Genomic DNA, 15,324 nt, shown 5'->3' on the forward strand with positions numbered 1-15,324 from the left:
GTTCTATAGGTGGACGCCTTTTCGAGATATCGCCATAAAGGTGGACCAGGGGTGACTCTAGAATTTGTTTGTACGATATGGGTATCAAATGAAAGGTGTTAATGAGTATTTTAGAAGGGCGTGGTTCTTAGTTCTATAGGTGGACGCCTTTTCGAGATATCTCCATAAAGGTAGACCAGGGGTCACTCTAGAATTTGTTTGTACGATATGGGTATCAAATGAAAGGTGTTCATGAGTATTTTAAAAGGGAGTGGGCCTTAGTTCTATAGGTGGATGCCTTTTCGAGATATCGCCATAAAGGTGGGCCAGGGGTGACTCTAGAACTTTTGTGTATGATATGGGTATCAAATGAAAGGTGTTAATGAGTATTTTAAAAGGGTGTGGGCCTTAGTTCTATAGGTGGACGCCTTTTCGAGATATCGCCATAAAGGTGGACCAGGGGTGACTCTAGAATTTGTTTGTACGATATGGGTATCAAATGAAAGGTGTTAATGAGTATTTTAAAAGGGCGTGGGCCTTAGTTCTATAGGTGGATGCCTTTTCGAGATATCGACATAAAGGTGGACCAGGGGTGACTCTAGAATTTGTTTATACGATATGGGTATCAAATGAAAGGTGTTAATGAGTATTTTAAAAGGGAGTGGGCCTTAGTTCTATAGGTGGATGCCTTTTCGAGATATCGCCATAAAGGTGGGCCAGGGGTGACTCTAGAATTTTTTTGTACGATATGGGTATCAAATGAAAGGTGTTAATGAGTATTTTAAAAAGGCGTGGGCCTTAGTTCTATAGGTGGACGCCTTTTCGAGATATCGACATAAAGGTGGACCAGGGGTGACTCTAGAATTTGTTTGTAATATATGGGTATCAAATGAAAGGTGTTAATGAGTATTTTAAAAAGGAGTGGGCCTTAGTTCTATATGTGAACGCCTTTTCGAGATATCGCCATAAACGTCGACCAGGAGTGACTCTAGAATGTGTTTGTACGATATGGGTATCAAATTAAAGGTATTAATGAGGGTTTTAAAAGGGAGTGGCCCTTAGTTGTATATGTGAAGGCGTTTTCGAGATATCTACCAAAATGTGGACCAGGGTGATCCAGAACATCATCTGTCGGGTACCGCTAGTTTATTTATATATGTAATACCACGTACAGTATTCCTTCCAAAATTCCAAGGGCTTTTGATTTCGCCCTGCAAAACTTTTTCATTTTCTTCTACTTAATATGGTAGGTGTCACACCCATTTTACCAAGTTTTTTTCTAAAGTTATATTTTGTGTCAATAGACCAATACAATTACCATGTTTCATCCATTTTTTCATATTTGGTATATAATTATGGCATTTTTTTCATTTTTCGTAATTTTCGATATCGAAAAAGTGGGCGTGGTCATAGTCGGATTTCGCCCATTTTTTATACCAATACAAAGTGAGTTCAGATAAGTACGTGAACTGAGTTTAGTAAAGATATATCGATTTTTGCTCTAGTTATCGTGTTAACGGCCGAGTGGAAGGACAGACGGTCGACTGTGTATAAAAACTGGGCGTGGCTTCAACCGATTTCTCCCTTTTTCACAGAAAACAGTTACCGTCCTAGAATCTAAGCCTCTACCAACTTTCACAAGGATTGGTAAATTTTTGTTCGACTTATGGCATTACAAGCATCCTAGACAAATTAAATGAAAAAGGGCGGAGCCACGCCCATTTTGAAATTTTCTTTTATTTTTGTATTTTGCTGCACCATATCATTACTGGAGTTGAATGTTGGCATAATTTACTTATATGCTGTAAAGATATTAACTTTTCTTTTAAAATTTGAATTTAAAAAAAATTTGTTTAAAAAGTGGGCGTGGTCGTTCTCCGATTTTGCTAATTTTTATTAAGCAGACATAAAGTAATAAGAGTAACGTTCCTGCCAAATTTCATCATGATATCTTCAACGACTGCCAAATTACAGCTTGCAAAACTTCTAAATTACCTTCATTTAAAAGTGGGCGGTGCCACGCCCATTGTCCAAAATTTTACTAGTTTTCTATTCTCCGTCATAAGCTCAACTCACCTACCAAGTTTCATCGCTTAATGCGTATTTGGTAATGAACTATCGCACTTTTTCGATTTTTCGAAATTTTCGATATCGAAAGAGTGGGCGTGGTTATTGTCCGATATCGTTCATTTTAAATAGCGATCTGAGATGAGTGCCAAAGAACCTACGTACCAAATTTCATCAAGATACCTCAAAATTTACTCAAGTTATCGTGTTAACGGACAGACGGACGGACGGACGGACATGGCTCAATCGAATTTTTTTTCGATACTGATGATTTTGATATATGGAAGTCTATATCTATCTCGATTCCTTTATACCTGTACAACCAACCGTTATGCAATCAAAGTTAATATACTCTGTGAGCTCTGCTCAACTGAGTATAAAAATGTCGAACCCAGTTCCCCTTTTCATACAGTGGAAACTCACGTGACTGACTGTTTCACGTGGAAGTACCATCAAGGTGAGAGGTTTTTTTTTTTCATTGTAAATTCCCAATCAAAGAAAGAAAAACACTAGAAAATATACTTAAATGAACCGCATCCTGCACGTTTATACATACATATTAAATTCAGTCATAACGATATCCAGTATCATATGATCACAATTCATAGGTTTTCATTTTTTGTACTTAACGCTTCTAATCCCATGTTAGACGCGCCTGGTAAAACTGTATCACGAGCTGTGGACACTCAGCATGGGCCCGTTCAGCCGGCACCAGTTCGTCCTCATCAATCGCTTTCCACTGCAATAGGAACAGTATTTTATCAATTGATGACGTGGTAGCTCCTGAAATTGCCAAGAGTTCCAGTCCCCGATTGAACCCCGTTCCCCATTATGAATGCGCTTATCCGCAATGCGCGCCGGGAAGTGCCAGACTTACAAAAGGTCGTAGGAATCGGGAGCTTAGATCACAGAGAGTATATTTCCCTTACCTCGAACAGTATCTGATACCCCTTACCACTGGTAGGGGAAAGTGCCAGACTGGAACGAGGCTTTTTAACAAAAAAGGCTACTTATTTCATTTATTACTTCACGCAGTATCTGCTACCCCTTACCACTTGTAGGGGGAAGTAGCAGACTGACGCAAAGTTTCCCTTATAACTCACGGGCCTTTAATATTGGCGAGAGAAGCCACAACAAGGATAATACACAGACATACCTCAGCCAAATTAATGTAAATTTAACAAATTTCCAAAGTTTTCACCCGAAGAATAAAGCAAACGAATGTCTCAACACAAATACAAATGGCGCAAACAAATAGCGCAATATGGTTAATAATCTCTCTTTTTGCTCAATAATAAAATAAGTATGCACGGTTGTAAAGTAAAAATGTTGTATACTTATGCGAATGTTTGGCCTGTGGAATGGCGCGAATTTGTTGGTGTAAAACCTATTAAAATTACATAAATCTTCAAATCAAGTCACGGTTAGGCTATGCGTTCCTACCATGAATTTCAGTAAACATAGCCTTCTTAACCTTTTTTCATTTTATATGCAAATTCCAAGAAGCTCAGCAAGCTACTTAGTTTAGAATCGACCCTTATAAACTATGTTGATTTCGACTAATCTATACGGATTACGATTCTCTGATTGTGGCATACACAACAAATGCGCTGCATGTTCTGATGTTTTAACAGATTTTGCTATCTACCATGCATCGAAAACTTCACAGTACTACATAACGCTGTCCTCTGTGAGAAAGGCCCCGATCCAACTGTGACTCCAACCTATCGACAATTGTAAGTCGAGGGTCCATGACGGCGATAAACGCCTTTATACCAAGATGGGATCCTACCCCACATCATTGACACAATCACATGTGACAGACATTTGAATTTGGTGACGTACTTCTGTTTGTACATATCTAAAAGCAGCAAATATCACACTTCAATACTGCATGAAAGGGTAACTAAACATCGGCGTACGCATAACTTTCATCCCACACCGATATACATTTCGTTGTCATACACCCTAAACTTACGGCAGAGTAAGCAGCATGCAAGCCGCAAGTCTGCAACGAGCACCCTTTTGCTGACTTACGTACTAGAATTTGGGTACCTTTCATGGTGGTTTTGCGCCTTGCACTCACCGGCGTCACCCAAAATCGTCGACTCGTGGGTGTTTTTACACCCTCCCTCCCTCATGTAGGGGCGGAGCCTCCTCGTGGTGGCACCTGGTAATGCTTCGGCAGCTAATTCGACCGGCGACCTTTCTTTCCACCCCCCTTAACCCTATCTTCCTTTCTTTTTTCTCTCCCTTTTTCTCTTCCTTCCTCCTTAATGGGCTGGATCAAGGTGTTATACGACCCGTGCCGAGGATGAGCCTGGCTGGGGGCCAATAAATAGCCCAGTCGCTAACGGAGTGCATCGAAAACCGGGCGACCTTCGGTGCTATTAAGCCTTACCCGGACATCGCGGATCTCTGCCCGGTTGGACCTTTCCCCTTCTCCGCTACTCGTGTGAAGTTTTAGTATGGAGAAAGTAATTTTTAAAAATAATAAGAAGGGCGGCTCTCCTAGTAAGAAGTCGACAGGAGCTTGCTCCGCAAAGGTCACGGCTCAGCCGGGCTTCAGGTTAGCTGAGAGAACTCCTCAGAGGTTCGCTGCTGCAGCGGCAGACAGACAGAAAAGGGCCGAGAGATGATCCGGTGCGAGTAGTCCGAGGGCCAGTACCTCTCATGGAGGGGGTACTGACCGGGAGGTCATCAGTGCTACTACCGCTCCTCCCTTGGCCCTCACCAGCAGGCCCTCCACCCAGCAACAAGCGTGGGCTATAGGGCCAAAGGCAGACAGAAAAGGGCCGAGAAATGATCCGGTGCGAGTAGTCCGAGGGCCAGTACCTCTCATGGAGGGGGTACTGACCGGGAGGTCATCAGTGCTACTACCGCTCCTCCCTTGGCCCTCACCAGCAGGCCCTCCACCCAGCAACAAGCGTGGGCTATAGGGCCAAGGGCCAATGTAGTCAGGGTAGGGCTGAGAGAAAATCCAGCCCGGGTATTCCGGAAGCCGGTTCCTCTCGGTGTGGGGCCATCGACCGGGAGACCTTTGGGGCGGCTGCCGCCCATCCCGTAGCCACCAGCATGGCTGCTGCTCAGCGTCAAACGTCCGGCGGTTTGGCTGCTGGGGGCTCCAGGGATGTGGGTGTGGCCGGCTCTAGGGTCAAGTGACTAAAAAAGCCCAGTCATCAAGACAAGCGCTGGGCTGCCCGGATACTGCGCAGGAATGCCTCCTCGCCGACAAGGGAGGGGGAAGGTTCTGCGGAGGACTGGGCGAAGGCGCAGTGTGACCTTGCTTGGGCGAGACAAATGTTGCCGGACTTCAGGCTGGACTGGGTGGAGAGCGATGAAGCCTCGAAGCGCCAGCGGTCTACGGATGAATCCAACCCTACGGCACCGAAAAGGGCCAAGACGTAGGGAGGCTGGACGCGGCCTTTCGCCGAAATAGCCAAGGATCGGCAGATCATTGGCGTTATAGACGAGAGCAGCAAAGATGGCAGGATCCCGAAACAACAGGGGAAGTGGATTGAGGCAGTGCTCGCTACTGTGGCTGTTAATGTCAAAAAAGACAACCCTGGTCCACCGCCTTCTTATACCTATGTGGAGTGGTTCAAGGGCAACATCAAACTAATTGCCTGTGACAACGCCAGGTCGGTGAAGCTTTATAGAGCCGCCGTCTCGCTGATAGGTGAGGTGTATCCGGGCGCGCGCCTCAAGGTAGTGGAGTCACGTGATATCTCCTCACGACCAAGGACGAGAGCCTACTTTACAATGACGCCAACAGTCCCAGCTGACATCCTGGAGCTGCTCCGGGAGTACAACCCGGGTCTACCGACCCAGAACTGGAAGTTGGTTAACGTGGAGAAGACTGAACGGCCCACGATGCAGATAGTCCTGCTGCTCGGCAGCGCAAGCGTCGAAGCGCTGAAAAGGCAGGATTTCAAGCTACGGCTTCAAGAATAGAAGCCTTAAGGCTTATAAGGCTGACGTTGAAGCTTTGGTAAACCTTGAGTCTCGTACGGAGGTGGTGGATCACTGGCAATAGGATCTGTGGCCTGCGGACACCAGCGTATAAGCTTTATAGCGCTCAGGAAAAGGGTAAGCCTTGCACTAGTATATTGGCTAAGTCTACTCTTAATGTTTTTCTTCTACCCAATTTTAGCGACAGGAATCTGGCAGCGGTTAGCGTCGAGGTGCTAGGGAGGAGTTTTAAAATTGCTTCATTCTACCTAGCGCACGGTCACCAAGGGTCATTACCACCGGATAATTTCAGGGAGTTCGTGAGAGCAGCAAATCCATATCCATATCCAATCCAATCAATATTTCATCCTACTCGGAGGCGATGCCAATTCTCACCACGCCCAATGGGGCAGCAGTGATACAAATGACCGAGGTGAGTCTTTATTTACTATCTTTTAGGCACTAATCTAAGTATATGTAATAGAGGAAATGACCCCACTTTCACTACGAGGAACCGCGAAGAGTTCCTTGACATAACCCTGGCCACAGAATCCTTCGGTGACCTGATCGTTTCATGGAGAGTTCTAAAGGAGTACTCCTTTCCTGACCATAGATGCATAAGCTCTTCTATATCACAGGCGCACATAAGTCCTAAGTACATACAAAATATTAGAGAACGAACTGGGGCTACTATAAGAAGATAATAGGTAAAAGGCTATCTGAAGAGGTGCGAGCACCAGAAAGCGAGGAGGAGCTGGATGTGCTTGTAAATAATTTCAGTCAAAAATGTAGAATTGCTTTAGATAGGGCTTGCCCGACTAAGGTTATGGAAATTCACAAACCACCATGGCGGTCGTCCGATTTTGATAAGCTTAGGAAGTCATGTAGGGCGGCCTTTAATAAAGCAAATCATGATGGACGTGAATCCTCATGGGCTGCTTATAAAAGGAAAATAAATATATATATAAAGCAATCCGAAATGAAAAGCGATCCTCCTGGGGAAATTTCTGCGGTAGGATTGAATCCACATCCGCGGCCTCCCGGTTAAGGAAGGTGCTATCGAAATCTACAATTCAGCTAAGTTACGTCCAAAAGCCGGATGGGCACTGGACGGACTGCAGCGCTGAAACCATAAACTTGCTTATGGATACACACTTCCCAGAAAGCGCGGGCGTGTCTTCAAATATTGTCAGCGGAGGGTCAATTAGTGATCAGCTAATAAGCGAAATCACAGATGATAAAAGGATAGATTCAGCTTTACAGACCTTCAAGCCCCACAAATCGCCGGGCCGGATGGAACTTTTCCGGCTCAGCTACAGTATACTGCCGAACTTATAAGGCCCTGGATAAAAGGGATGTTTATAGGTTGCCTTAGGCTCAATTACGTACCAGTATCGTGGTGGGAAGTCAACGTGGTCTTTATCCCAAAGGCAGGGAAAACCTCCCACTCTTAACCAAATGATTATAGGCCTATAAGCTTATCTTCTTTTCTGCTTAAAGCACTCGAAATACATCAGGAAGAGGATTGAGCCATCGCTTCTTTCGCAAGCTCAACATGCCTATACTAAGAGCAGGTCAACTGACACGACCTTTCACTCACTGGTATCCGTTATCGAAAGGTCACTAGACCTCAAGGAATACACACTAGTGGCATTTCTAGATATAGCGGGTGCCTTCAACAACGTTCTCCCGGAAGCCATCACCTCGGCGCTGACCGATCTGGGGGTCGACGCGTACCTGGTGGAGTTTATATACAATATGCTTACGCGTAGGCAGATTAAAACTGAGCTAGGTGGATGCGTGATCCGCAGACCGGTCGGCAGAGGCACTCCGCAGGGAGACGTTCTCTCTCCGCTACTTTGATTGGTTACCGTCAACCAAATACTACGCCTCATGGAATCAGAAGGTCACCAAGTGATCGCGTATGCAGATGACATCTGCGTTACCATGCGTGGGAAATTTCCGCAAACTCTCTGCAACCTAATGGAAGGGGCACTATCCAAGATTTCGCACTGGGCCACAGCCACAGTTGCACGCCAAATAACGTCTTCGTTAAAAACTATAGTATATATATACCATCGCGACAAGACTGGAATACCAGACAACATACGGTACCGGGTGCCATAAGCATGTTCACGGATGGTTTTAAACTTGACGGAAAGGTGGGAGCAGGCCTCTTTTCACCGAATATGGGTCTAGAGGTCTCTTTTCGCCTACCAGATCACTGTAGTGTTTACCAAACGGAAATGCTGACAATACACACGGCTTTGAAACATCTGGGGTCTGTGCCTAAGGATGGTAAACGGGTTTTTATTTTCTCGGACAGCCAGGCCGCATTAAATGCCCTGGACTCGTTCGTCGACAACGCAAATTTGGTCACTGAATGCCGCAGATCTCTTAACGAGATGGCTCAGCACTTCAGTATCAGCCTTGTATGGGTACCTGGGCACAGGGATATTGAAGGCAACTGCAGAGCAGACGAGCTGGCCAGAAGAGGCACCGTCGACCATATCCTTCCGGGAAATGGTTAGCTAGGTATACCCATGGCCACTATAAGAATTACAAATGGACTATGGTCAGCCATATCATCGTGTGAGACATCCAGGCTAACCTGGCCCTTCTGATTTTCAACAAATCAGTTCTATCGTCCCTGATAAGGGTTCAAACAAGGCATTGTTTAACAGGCACACATGGTGCTAGAATGGGGGCAACGACCTTCGACTATTTTCGCCTCTGCAGATGTACAGAAGAGGAGGAAAGTATCCAGCACCTTCTCTGTCATTGTCCAGCGCTTAGTAGGCGTAGGTTGGCCATCCTTGGTAAACCTTTTCTACATTAACTTGCTGAGGTCTCTAGTTATGAAGTCAATGCTCTAGCAAAATATATAATTTCCACGAAGTGGTTTGGCCCGCTTTAGGCAGGGTAGGCGTCCTCTTTGAGACCATATACGGTATTAGAATGGGCCCATTGGTGGCCTAAGTAGTGAGCTGTTACCATAGTGTCCAGCCCAGCCCTTGCAACCTAACCTAACCTAACCTACGTACTGGCACTTATGCACAAATGGACGAAGGTGGGTGTTGTATTCTGTCGGAAGGATGCTGGCTGTGAGGCACTTACTTAACAGAATTACTTCTTACTTCATTCAAATATTACGTTTGTTTTGTTTATTTATAAAAAAGGAATCAATTAATTTAATTTTTGCTGCTTTTCTTTGCATTCGAGGTATCGTTTAAATATTAATCTATCAAAATAATACTCTTTATAAAAAATCACTTGTCGTTAACGTTCAGTTCCGTCGATGACGACGCGGGTCGAAAGCATGCCACGTTGCTGAGTCATAAACTTAGTCTAGCGCCTACCATACTACATGCTCATCTTAATTTGTACATAAGTATGAGCAAAAACCAAGCCATGATACAAAAAACGAGGTAGCCACTTAAAAACCAGACACTCCAGCTAAGCGACAGTAAATGTATCATAGCGTGAAATTTATCCGCTTCAAAAATTTTGATATTCTGCTGCAAAGAGTTGTCCCTCGTAAGATGTTAGCAATCACTCGAAAGGATATTCATAGCCTTTTATGCACTCCTTTTAGTTTGATAAATGCTACCCAAATCTACTTACTTGGTATAAATTCTTTTGTTATTAGAGCACACGTAAAACTTCCGGGCACATTACCACCTAGATTATTGGAACAATTCTTTCAGCAATCGGTAATCCGAATTCTGCACATCTTAACTGTAGGCGGTTTATGAATTGCAAACAAAAATTGGCGTTTTTGACGGAATACACCTGTGGAGTCACAAATTCTCAAGAGGAATGGACGTTCAAGTAAATTCACACTTAGTGTGACTTTATCAAAAGCATATGATTGTGTGGAGAATACGCTGGAAATTAGTCCTTTTAACCGAATTTCAAAGAAATAAAAGATAGATAATTAGTATTCATCAAATTAATTCACAAATTATCAAGTTATCAAGTACTTACCCTTGTTTCTCGATATGCGTGCGTAGGTACGCCTCGCGCTGTAGTAGAGGAAAGAAAAAGCAACGGAAAAAATCATACGATGTCATCCCGTTGTTCCAATTCATAGGAATTTTCCATTCAACGTATGTGTTGGATTATACGCACGGTTGCCATAGCCTGTTTTCATTTGGGACCAAAATTCGTCGAAAAAAAGGACCAAAATTTGTTTTCATTTATTGGTATACAAACAATGTAATAATGAACAACTTAAAAAGTACAAAACAACACGACGTTACAAACAAAAAGTGCTTCAATTAAAATTGATGATAATTAAATACATCACATATGGGAATATTTTTCAGTCTTATACACATATGTATGTGTATATATTTTAAAATTTAAATCATATATGATTTGATCGGGGATTGCCCGTATTGCTTTTTTTTTAAATGTATGAAAACATTTATTTGAAGCAATTTTTAATTTTATAATTTATTTAATAATTTGGGAAAAATTTAAACAACGTGACATCAGGACGGACAAGGCGACAGCTGTTTCGATTATACCTTGTAAATCTCTTCAAAGCCTTTTCTCCCGGGAGTGGGAGTCGAACCCGCACTCTTACGATAGTTGAAATGGTTACAAACGCATTCAGCTACGTCATGCCTTAGTTGTTGTAAAGTTTTTCCCAATTGCCTTCTTTTGCATATTTTAATCTTTTTACACATTGCATACTTCGTATGCAATTATGTGTCAAAGCTGTGATTGTTGGTATGGCGGTTTTCAAAGAAACTTTGGTATTTGTTGCTGTCTTTTATTCTATTTATTCAACTGATTCGACTCCCACTCCCGGGAGAAAAGGCTTTGAAGAGATAAACAAGGTATAATCGAAACAGCTGTCGCCTTGTCCGTCCTGACGTCACTTTGTTTAAATTTTTCGCAAATTATTAAATAAATTATAAAATTAAAAATTGCTTCAAATAAGTGTTTTCATACATTTAAAAAAAGCAATACGGACAATCCCCGATCAAATCATACAAACAGACAAAATTGGTAAATTCGTTGTAGTTCTATAAATAGAACAAAAAACAGCAACAAATACCAAAGTTTCTTTGAAAACCGCCGTACCAACAAGCATAGCTTTGACACATAATTGCATACGAAGTATGCAATGTGTAAAAGGATTAAAATATGCAAAAGAAGGTAATTGGGAAAAGCTTTACAACAACTAAGGCATGACGTAGCTGAATGCCTTTGTAACGATTTCAACTATCGTAGGAGTGCGGGTTCGACTCCCACTCCCGGGTGAAAAGGCTTTGAAGAGATTTACAAGGTATAAGGAAACAGCTGTCGCCTTGTCCGTCCTGATGTCACATTGTTTAAATTTTTCCCAAATTAAAAAAAAATTTAAGCATATATGTTTATAATATATTCTGGGCTACATCGAAAAAAACGTATAATAAAAACAGTTTTATATCTTTCATTGTATAATTTTCTAAGACCAGCCTATGTCTTTCACCGACCAATCGTAATGAGGACCTGGGTTTTGCGTACAAAGTTCTTTGGTTAACATTATGTGGTTGATTGAAATAAACTCCAATTTATTGCGTAATTTGGTTTTAATAAGAGACAATTCAAAAAATGTTCACTCTGCAGCCGCCGAACTATGTGGCAGACTCAGTAAATCATAAACAAAACCAAGCAATCCTTCAAAACACTTTTCGCTCATACCATTTCTATAAAAGCTTACTTTTTCCCAAAAATCTAAAACGTCTATATCAGGCTTAAAATCACAATTTAACAGTCTTAAAAGCTTCCATTCTGTAACAATTGTATCCTGATAGCACTTTATCAAGTACGAAAAGTTATTTATTAACGGTATTATAGAAGTTTCGGTTTCTGCTAATACCTTGTCGGGAGTAATTGTACATAAAACTTGTATATCACATCTAGAAAAATCAGAGCGTTTTTGTATTTGCTTCAAGAGTTCAATATAAAAATCTAAAATATTTTTTTTTACCGCAAGTCGTTGTACATCTGTAAATTTATCGCTTTCAAGAAATACCTACTTCAGCTTTACTTCCAACAAAAATATTTTTTAATTCAAGGTAGTAAGTTTTATCACTAAAATCAAAATTTTTCAAGCATGCAATATTTTTTATGTACTCATTATGCATGAAGTTGCTCAAGATAAGTGTGAAGTGTGCTTCAATTTGATGGTATAGGAATGGCAGACGAATGTTTTCTGATTGGAACTCTTTATTTAAGGTATTTATAATTTTAAGAATATAGGCGAGAAACAGCATATACGCTTTTATTTCGGGATCTGACATTAAATTTGCGAATTGTATTGCACTAACTCCACTTACTTCGAGACACGACAAGACGCAGTGCCTCCAATTGTTCATTTATCCGAACTATCACACTCTCCAGAGCGATCCAAGAGTAAAAGAAATACCATGTATTTTGTGTCTTGACACCACAATAGTCCTGAAATTCTTTAAATTCATTAATTCGCTTTGGGATATGAGAAAAAAAATTTATATATTCCTACACAAACTCTCGATTTCTGTCGGTAGTTGCTTGCACGCATAGCTTGAACATAAATGCAGTGAGTGACAGGTGCACTTAATATAAAACAAATTGGTATCATTCTTTAATAAGTCCATTCAATTCCCCGGCCATCGTATTGGCTCCATCAGTGGCGAGCCCTATCAAATTATTTATTGGCACACCGTGCATTTGAAAAAAATTCTTTATTGTCTGATATATCGAACCGGCATCACTTTTATTAAGCTCAAGAAGAGATAAAAATCTATCACGAATGGCATTTGATAACCGATCGAAATATCTAACCACCAAAACAAAACATTTTTTGGCTCATAAATCCGTTTTCTCATCGACAATTAACGAAAATTTATTTGCCCTAAGATCCGACAGTGATCTGTACAATGCCTCTTTGCCTAAGCTTTCTGCTATTAGACTTGCCTTGGTTCTGCCGCATTTTACTGATCGTGCAATTTTCGAATCTGTACAGCATACTGCTAACAACTGCGGCAAGAAATCCATCAAACTAAATTGAAGGTTATGCATAATAATGAACATAACCAAATTTATTTCGGCGTTTCGTACCTGCCTCCCCAGGGTATAATTTTCGTCACTTACAAAAGAATCTAACTTCATTTGACCCTGCGTTATATTTAAAATTTGCAAGTGGTTTTTTTGAATTTCGTGTCGTTTTAACTTAGAGATATGATTGGCCACAGATTTTTCGCAAGCAATGCAGTTAGCGCTCCCCTTGTTTTCTCTCAGCCATGTGAGTTTGATGGCCATTCTTTGCGAAATTTACGTTTCGTTGAACAACTTGCCTCGTTAGCTGTGTCGCTAAATATACAATAGGAAATTTGTTTAATTTTTGTTAAAGAAAAAGGATGTATGTATGGTCATATCTATTACCTCTAACAACTGCTTTCGCTGCTACTTACTTCCTTTTCGCTAATCTCTACAACTTTTGGTTTCTTTACAACAAACCAAAAAAACATGTATATTTATATATACTAGGTTAGGTTAGGTTAGAGTGGCTGCCTCCGCTGTCTGAGCGGAGACTCACGTAGGCCGTTGTGGCCCATTGTGCTACCACGCGGGGGCCCCTATTTCCTGTTACCCTACTTTCGAAGAAGAAGAAAGTTTAGACCCCAGTGAGGCTAAACCATCGCGTTTGCCAAATGAAACGCAAGATGTCGTTTGGGTTTATAGATTCAAGCTCCGCAAGGCACCCAAAAGAGTGTCTGTGGAGGCATTGGTACCTGGTTTTTGACTGTGTGGGACAGTGGCACAGATAGTGTTCAACACTTTTTATCTCCTCCTCGTCCCTACAGCTGCGGCAGAAGTCTTTTGTCTGCAGGCCTATATAGGCACCGTGAGTGCCCATGAGACAGTGACCTGTAAGAAGGCCCACTAGTGGGCTTATAGAGATACGGTTTAACAATATCACCGATCGTGATCTCTTTTCATCCATCTTAGGCCAGATTTGCTTGGATATACTACATGTAGGTTCCATCGCCCACCTGGCGTTTGCCTGATCCGTGAAAATAGATCGCAGGTGGTATTTGCAAGTGTTTAGAGGAGGGCTGACCCAACCAGCGGAGGATATTGTTTGCAAGTTGGTGCCTTCCCTAACTAGCTCATCCGCGGCGCAGTTTCGTGTGATATCACAGTGGCCAGGAACCCATATTATGCTTAGGTTGCAATCTTCAGCTAGTTTGTTGAGGGTTTCTCTGCACTTCAATGCCACTAGTGACGAGGTGTTACTGCATTGCAGGGATTTTATGGCAGCTTGGCTGTTAGAGTAAATTGAAATAGAATTGGTTACCTGCAGGTTAGCAAGATAGCGGGATGCTTCCCAGATAGCTATGAGTTCAGCCTGAAAAACACTGCAGTGATCGGGTAGGCGAAAGCTCTCGCTTAGATTGAGCTCCTCCGAGAATATTCCGCTGCCGACTCTGTTGTTTAGTTTAGAGCCATCTGTTAAAACGGAGATTTCGTGTGATCCCGGCTCAACGCCGTTTGCCCACTCGTTCCTCTCTGGGATTCTTGTGGAAAATTTGCTGTCCCAGCAAGGGGTCGATGTTGTATGGTCCAATTTCAAGAAGGTTTCGGGGACTTGCTTCAGGATCCGGGTGTGACCGAACCTGCAGTCCCCCCATGGTTCGATAGCGTTGAGCCTTGCCGCGTTGCAGGAGGCACAATATCTACCATAAAGATCAGTTGGGAGAAGGAATAATATGGTTTCAAGAGCTTTCGTGGGAGTGGAGGGAAGGGCACCGCTGGTGAGCATTGCCGCCATCCTCTGCACTCTCGTTACTTTACTCTTTTTAGATTCGATATCGAGTGCCGTCCACCATACGGTGACGGCGTAGAAGAGTATGGGTCTCACCACTGCCGTATAGATCCAATGGGCTATGCGTGGCTGGAGACCCCACCTTTTTCCGATTGCTGACTTACAAGCGTAGAGAGCCATTGTGGCTTTCCTGGATCGTTCCTCCACATTTCGCTTCCAGTCAAGCTTCCTGTCTAGAATAACTCCGAGATATCTAACCTCGGTAGATTGTTTGATTTCCTTCCCGTTTAGGGACGGGAGAGTAAGTTTTTTCACTGCTGATGCTGAGTCCGCATTCCATAGACCAAGTGTTTGTTAGATTAAGGGCATTTTGCAAGAGTTCGCCAAGCACCGGGAGGTATTTGCCGGTAACTGTCATGGCTATGCCGTCGGCATATGCAATGACTTGGCATCCGGTGGGCTGTAGTATAGATAACAGAGCGTTCACCGTCAGGTTCCATAGTAGAGGATAAAAAACGCCC

At 42.6% G+C, this 15,324-nt stretch overlaps 1 protein-coding gene across 1 annotated transcript in view; it reads right to left on the reverse strand.

Moving 5' to 3' along the window:
• LOC137235281 (uncharacterized) overlaps positions 1 to 12,616 on the reverse strand; it is a 49,625-nt gene extending 37,009 nt beyond the window's left edge. Inside the window, exons 1-3 of the mRNA XM_067758337.1 lie at positions 12,524 to 12,616; positions 12,333 to 12,480; positions 9,985 to 10,022 (exon numbers count right to left, since the gene is read on the reverse strand). Of these exons, the coding sequence (XP_067614438.1) occupies positions 9,985 to 10,022; positions 12,333 to 12,480; positions 12,524 to 12,616 (279 nt within the window). The remainder of the gene's footprint in view (positions 1 to 9,984; positions 10,023 to 12,332; positions 12,481 to 12,523) is intronic.
• Between the last annotated feature and the right edge of the window lie 2,708 nt (positions 12,617 to 15,324).

This window comes from Eurosta solidaginis, chromosome X (genome assembly GCF_040869045.1).
Source record: "Eurosta solidaginis isolate ZX-2024a chromosome X, ASM4086904v1, whole genome shotgun sequence".
Taxonomy (NCBI): domain Eukaryota; kingdom Metazoa; phylum Arthropoda; class Insecta; order Diptera; family Tephritidae; genus Eurosta; species Eurosta solidaginis.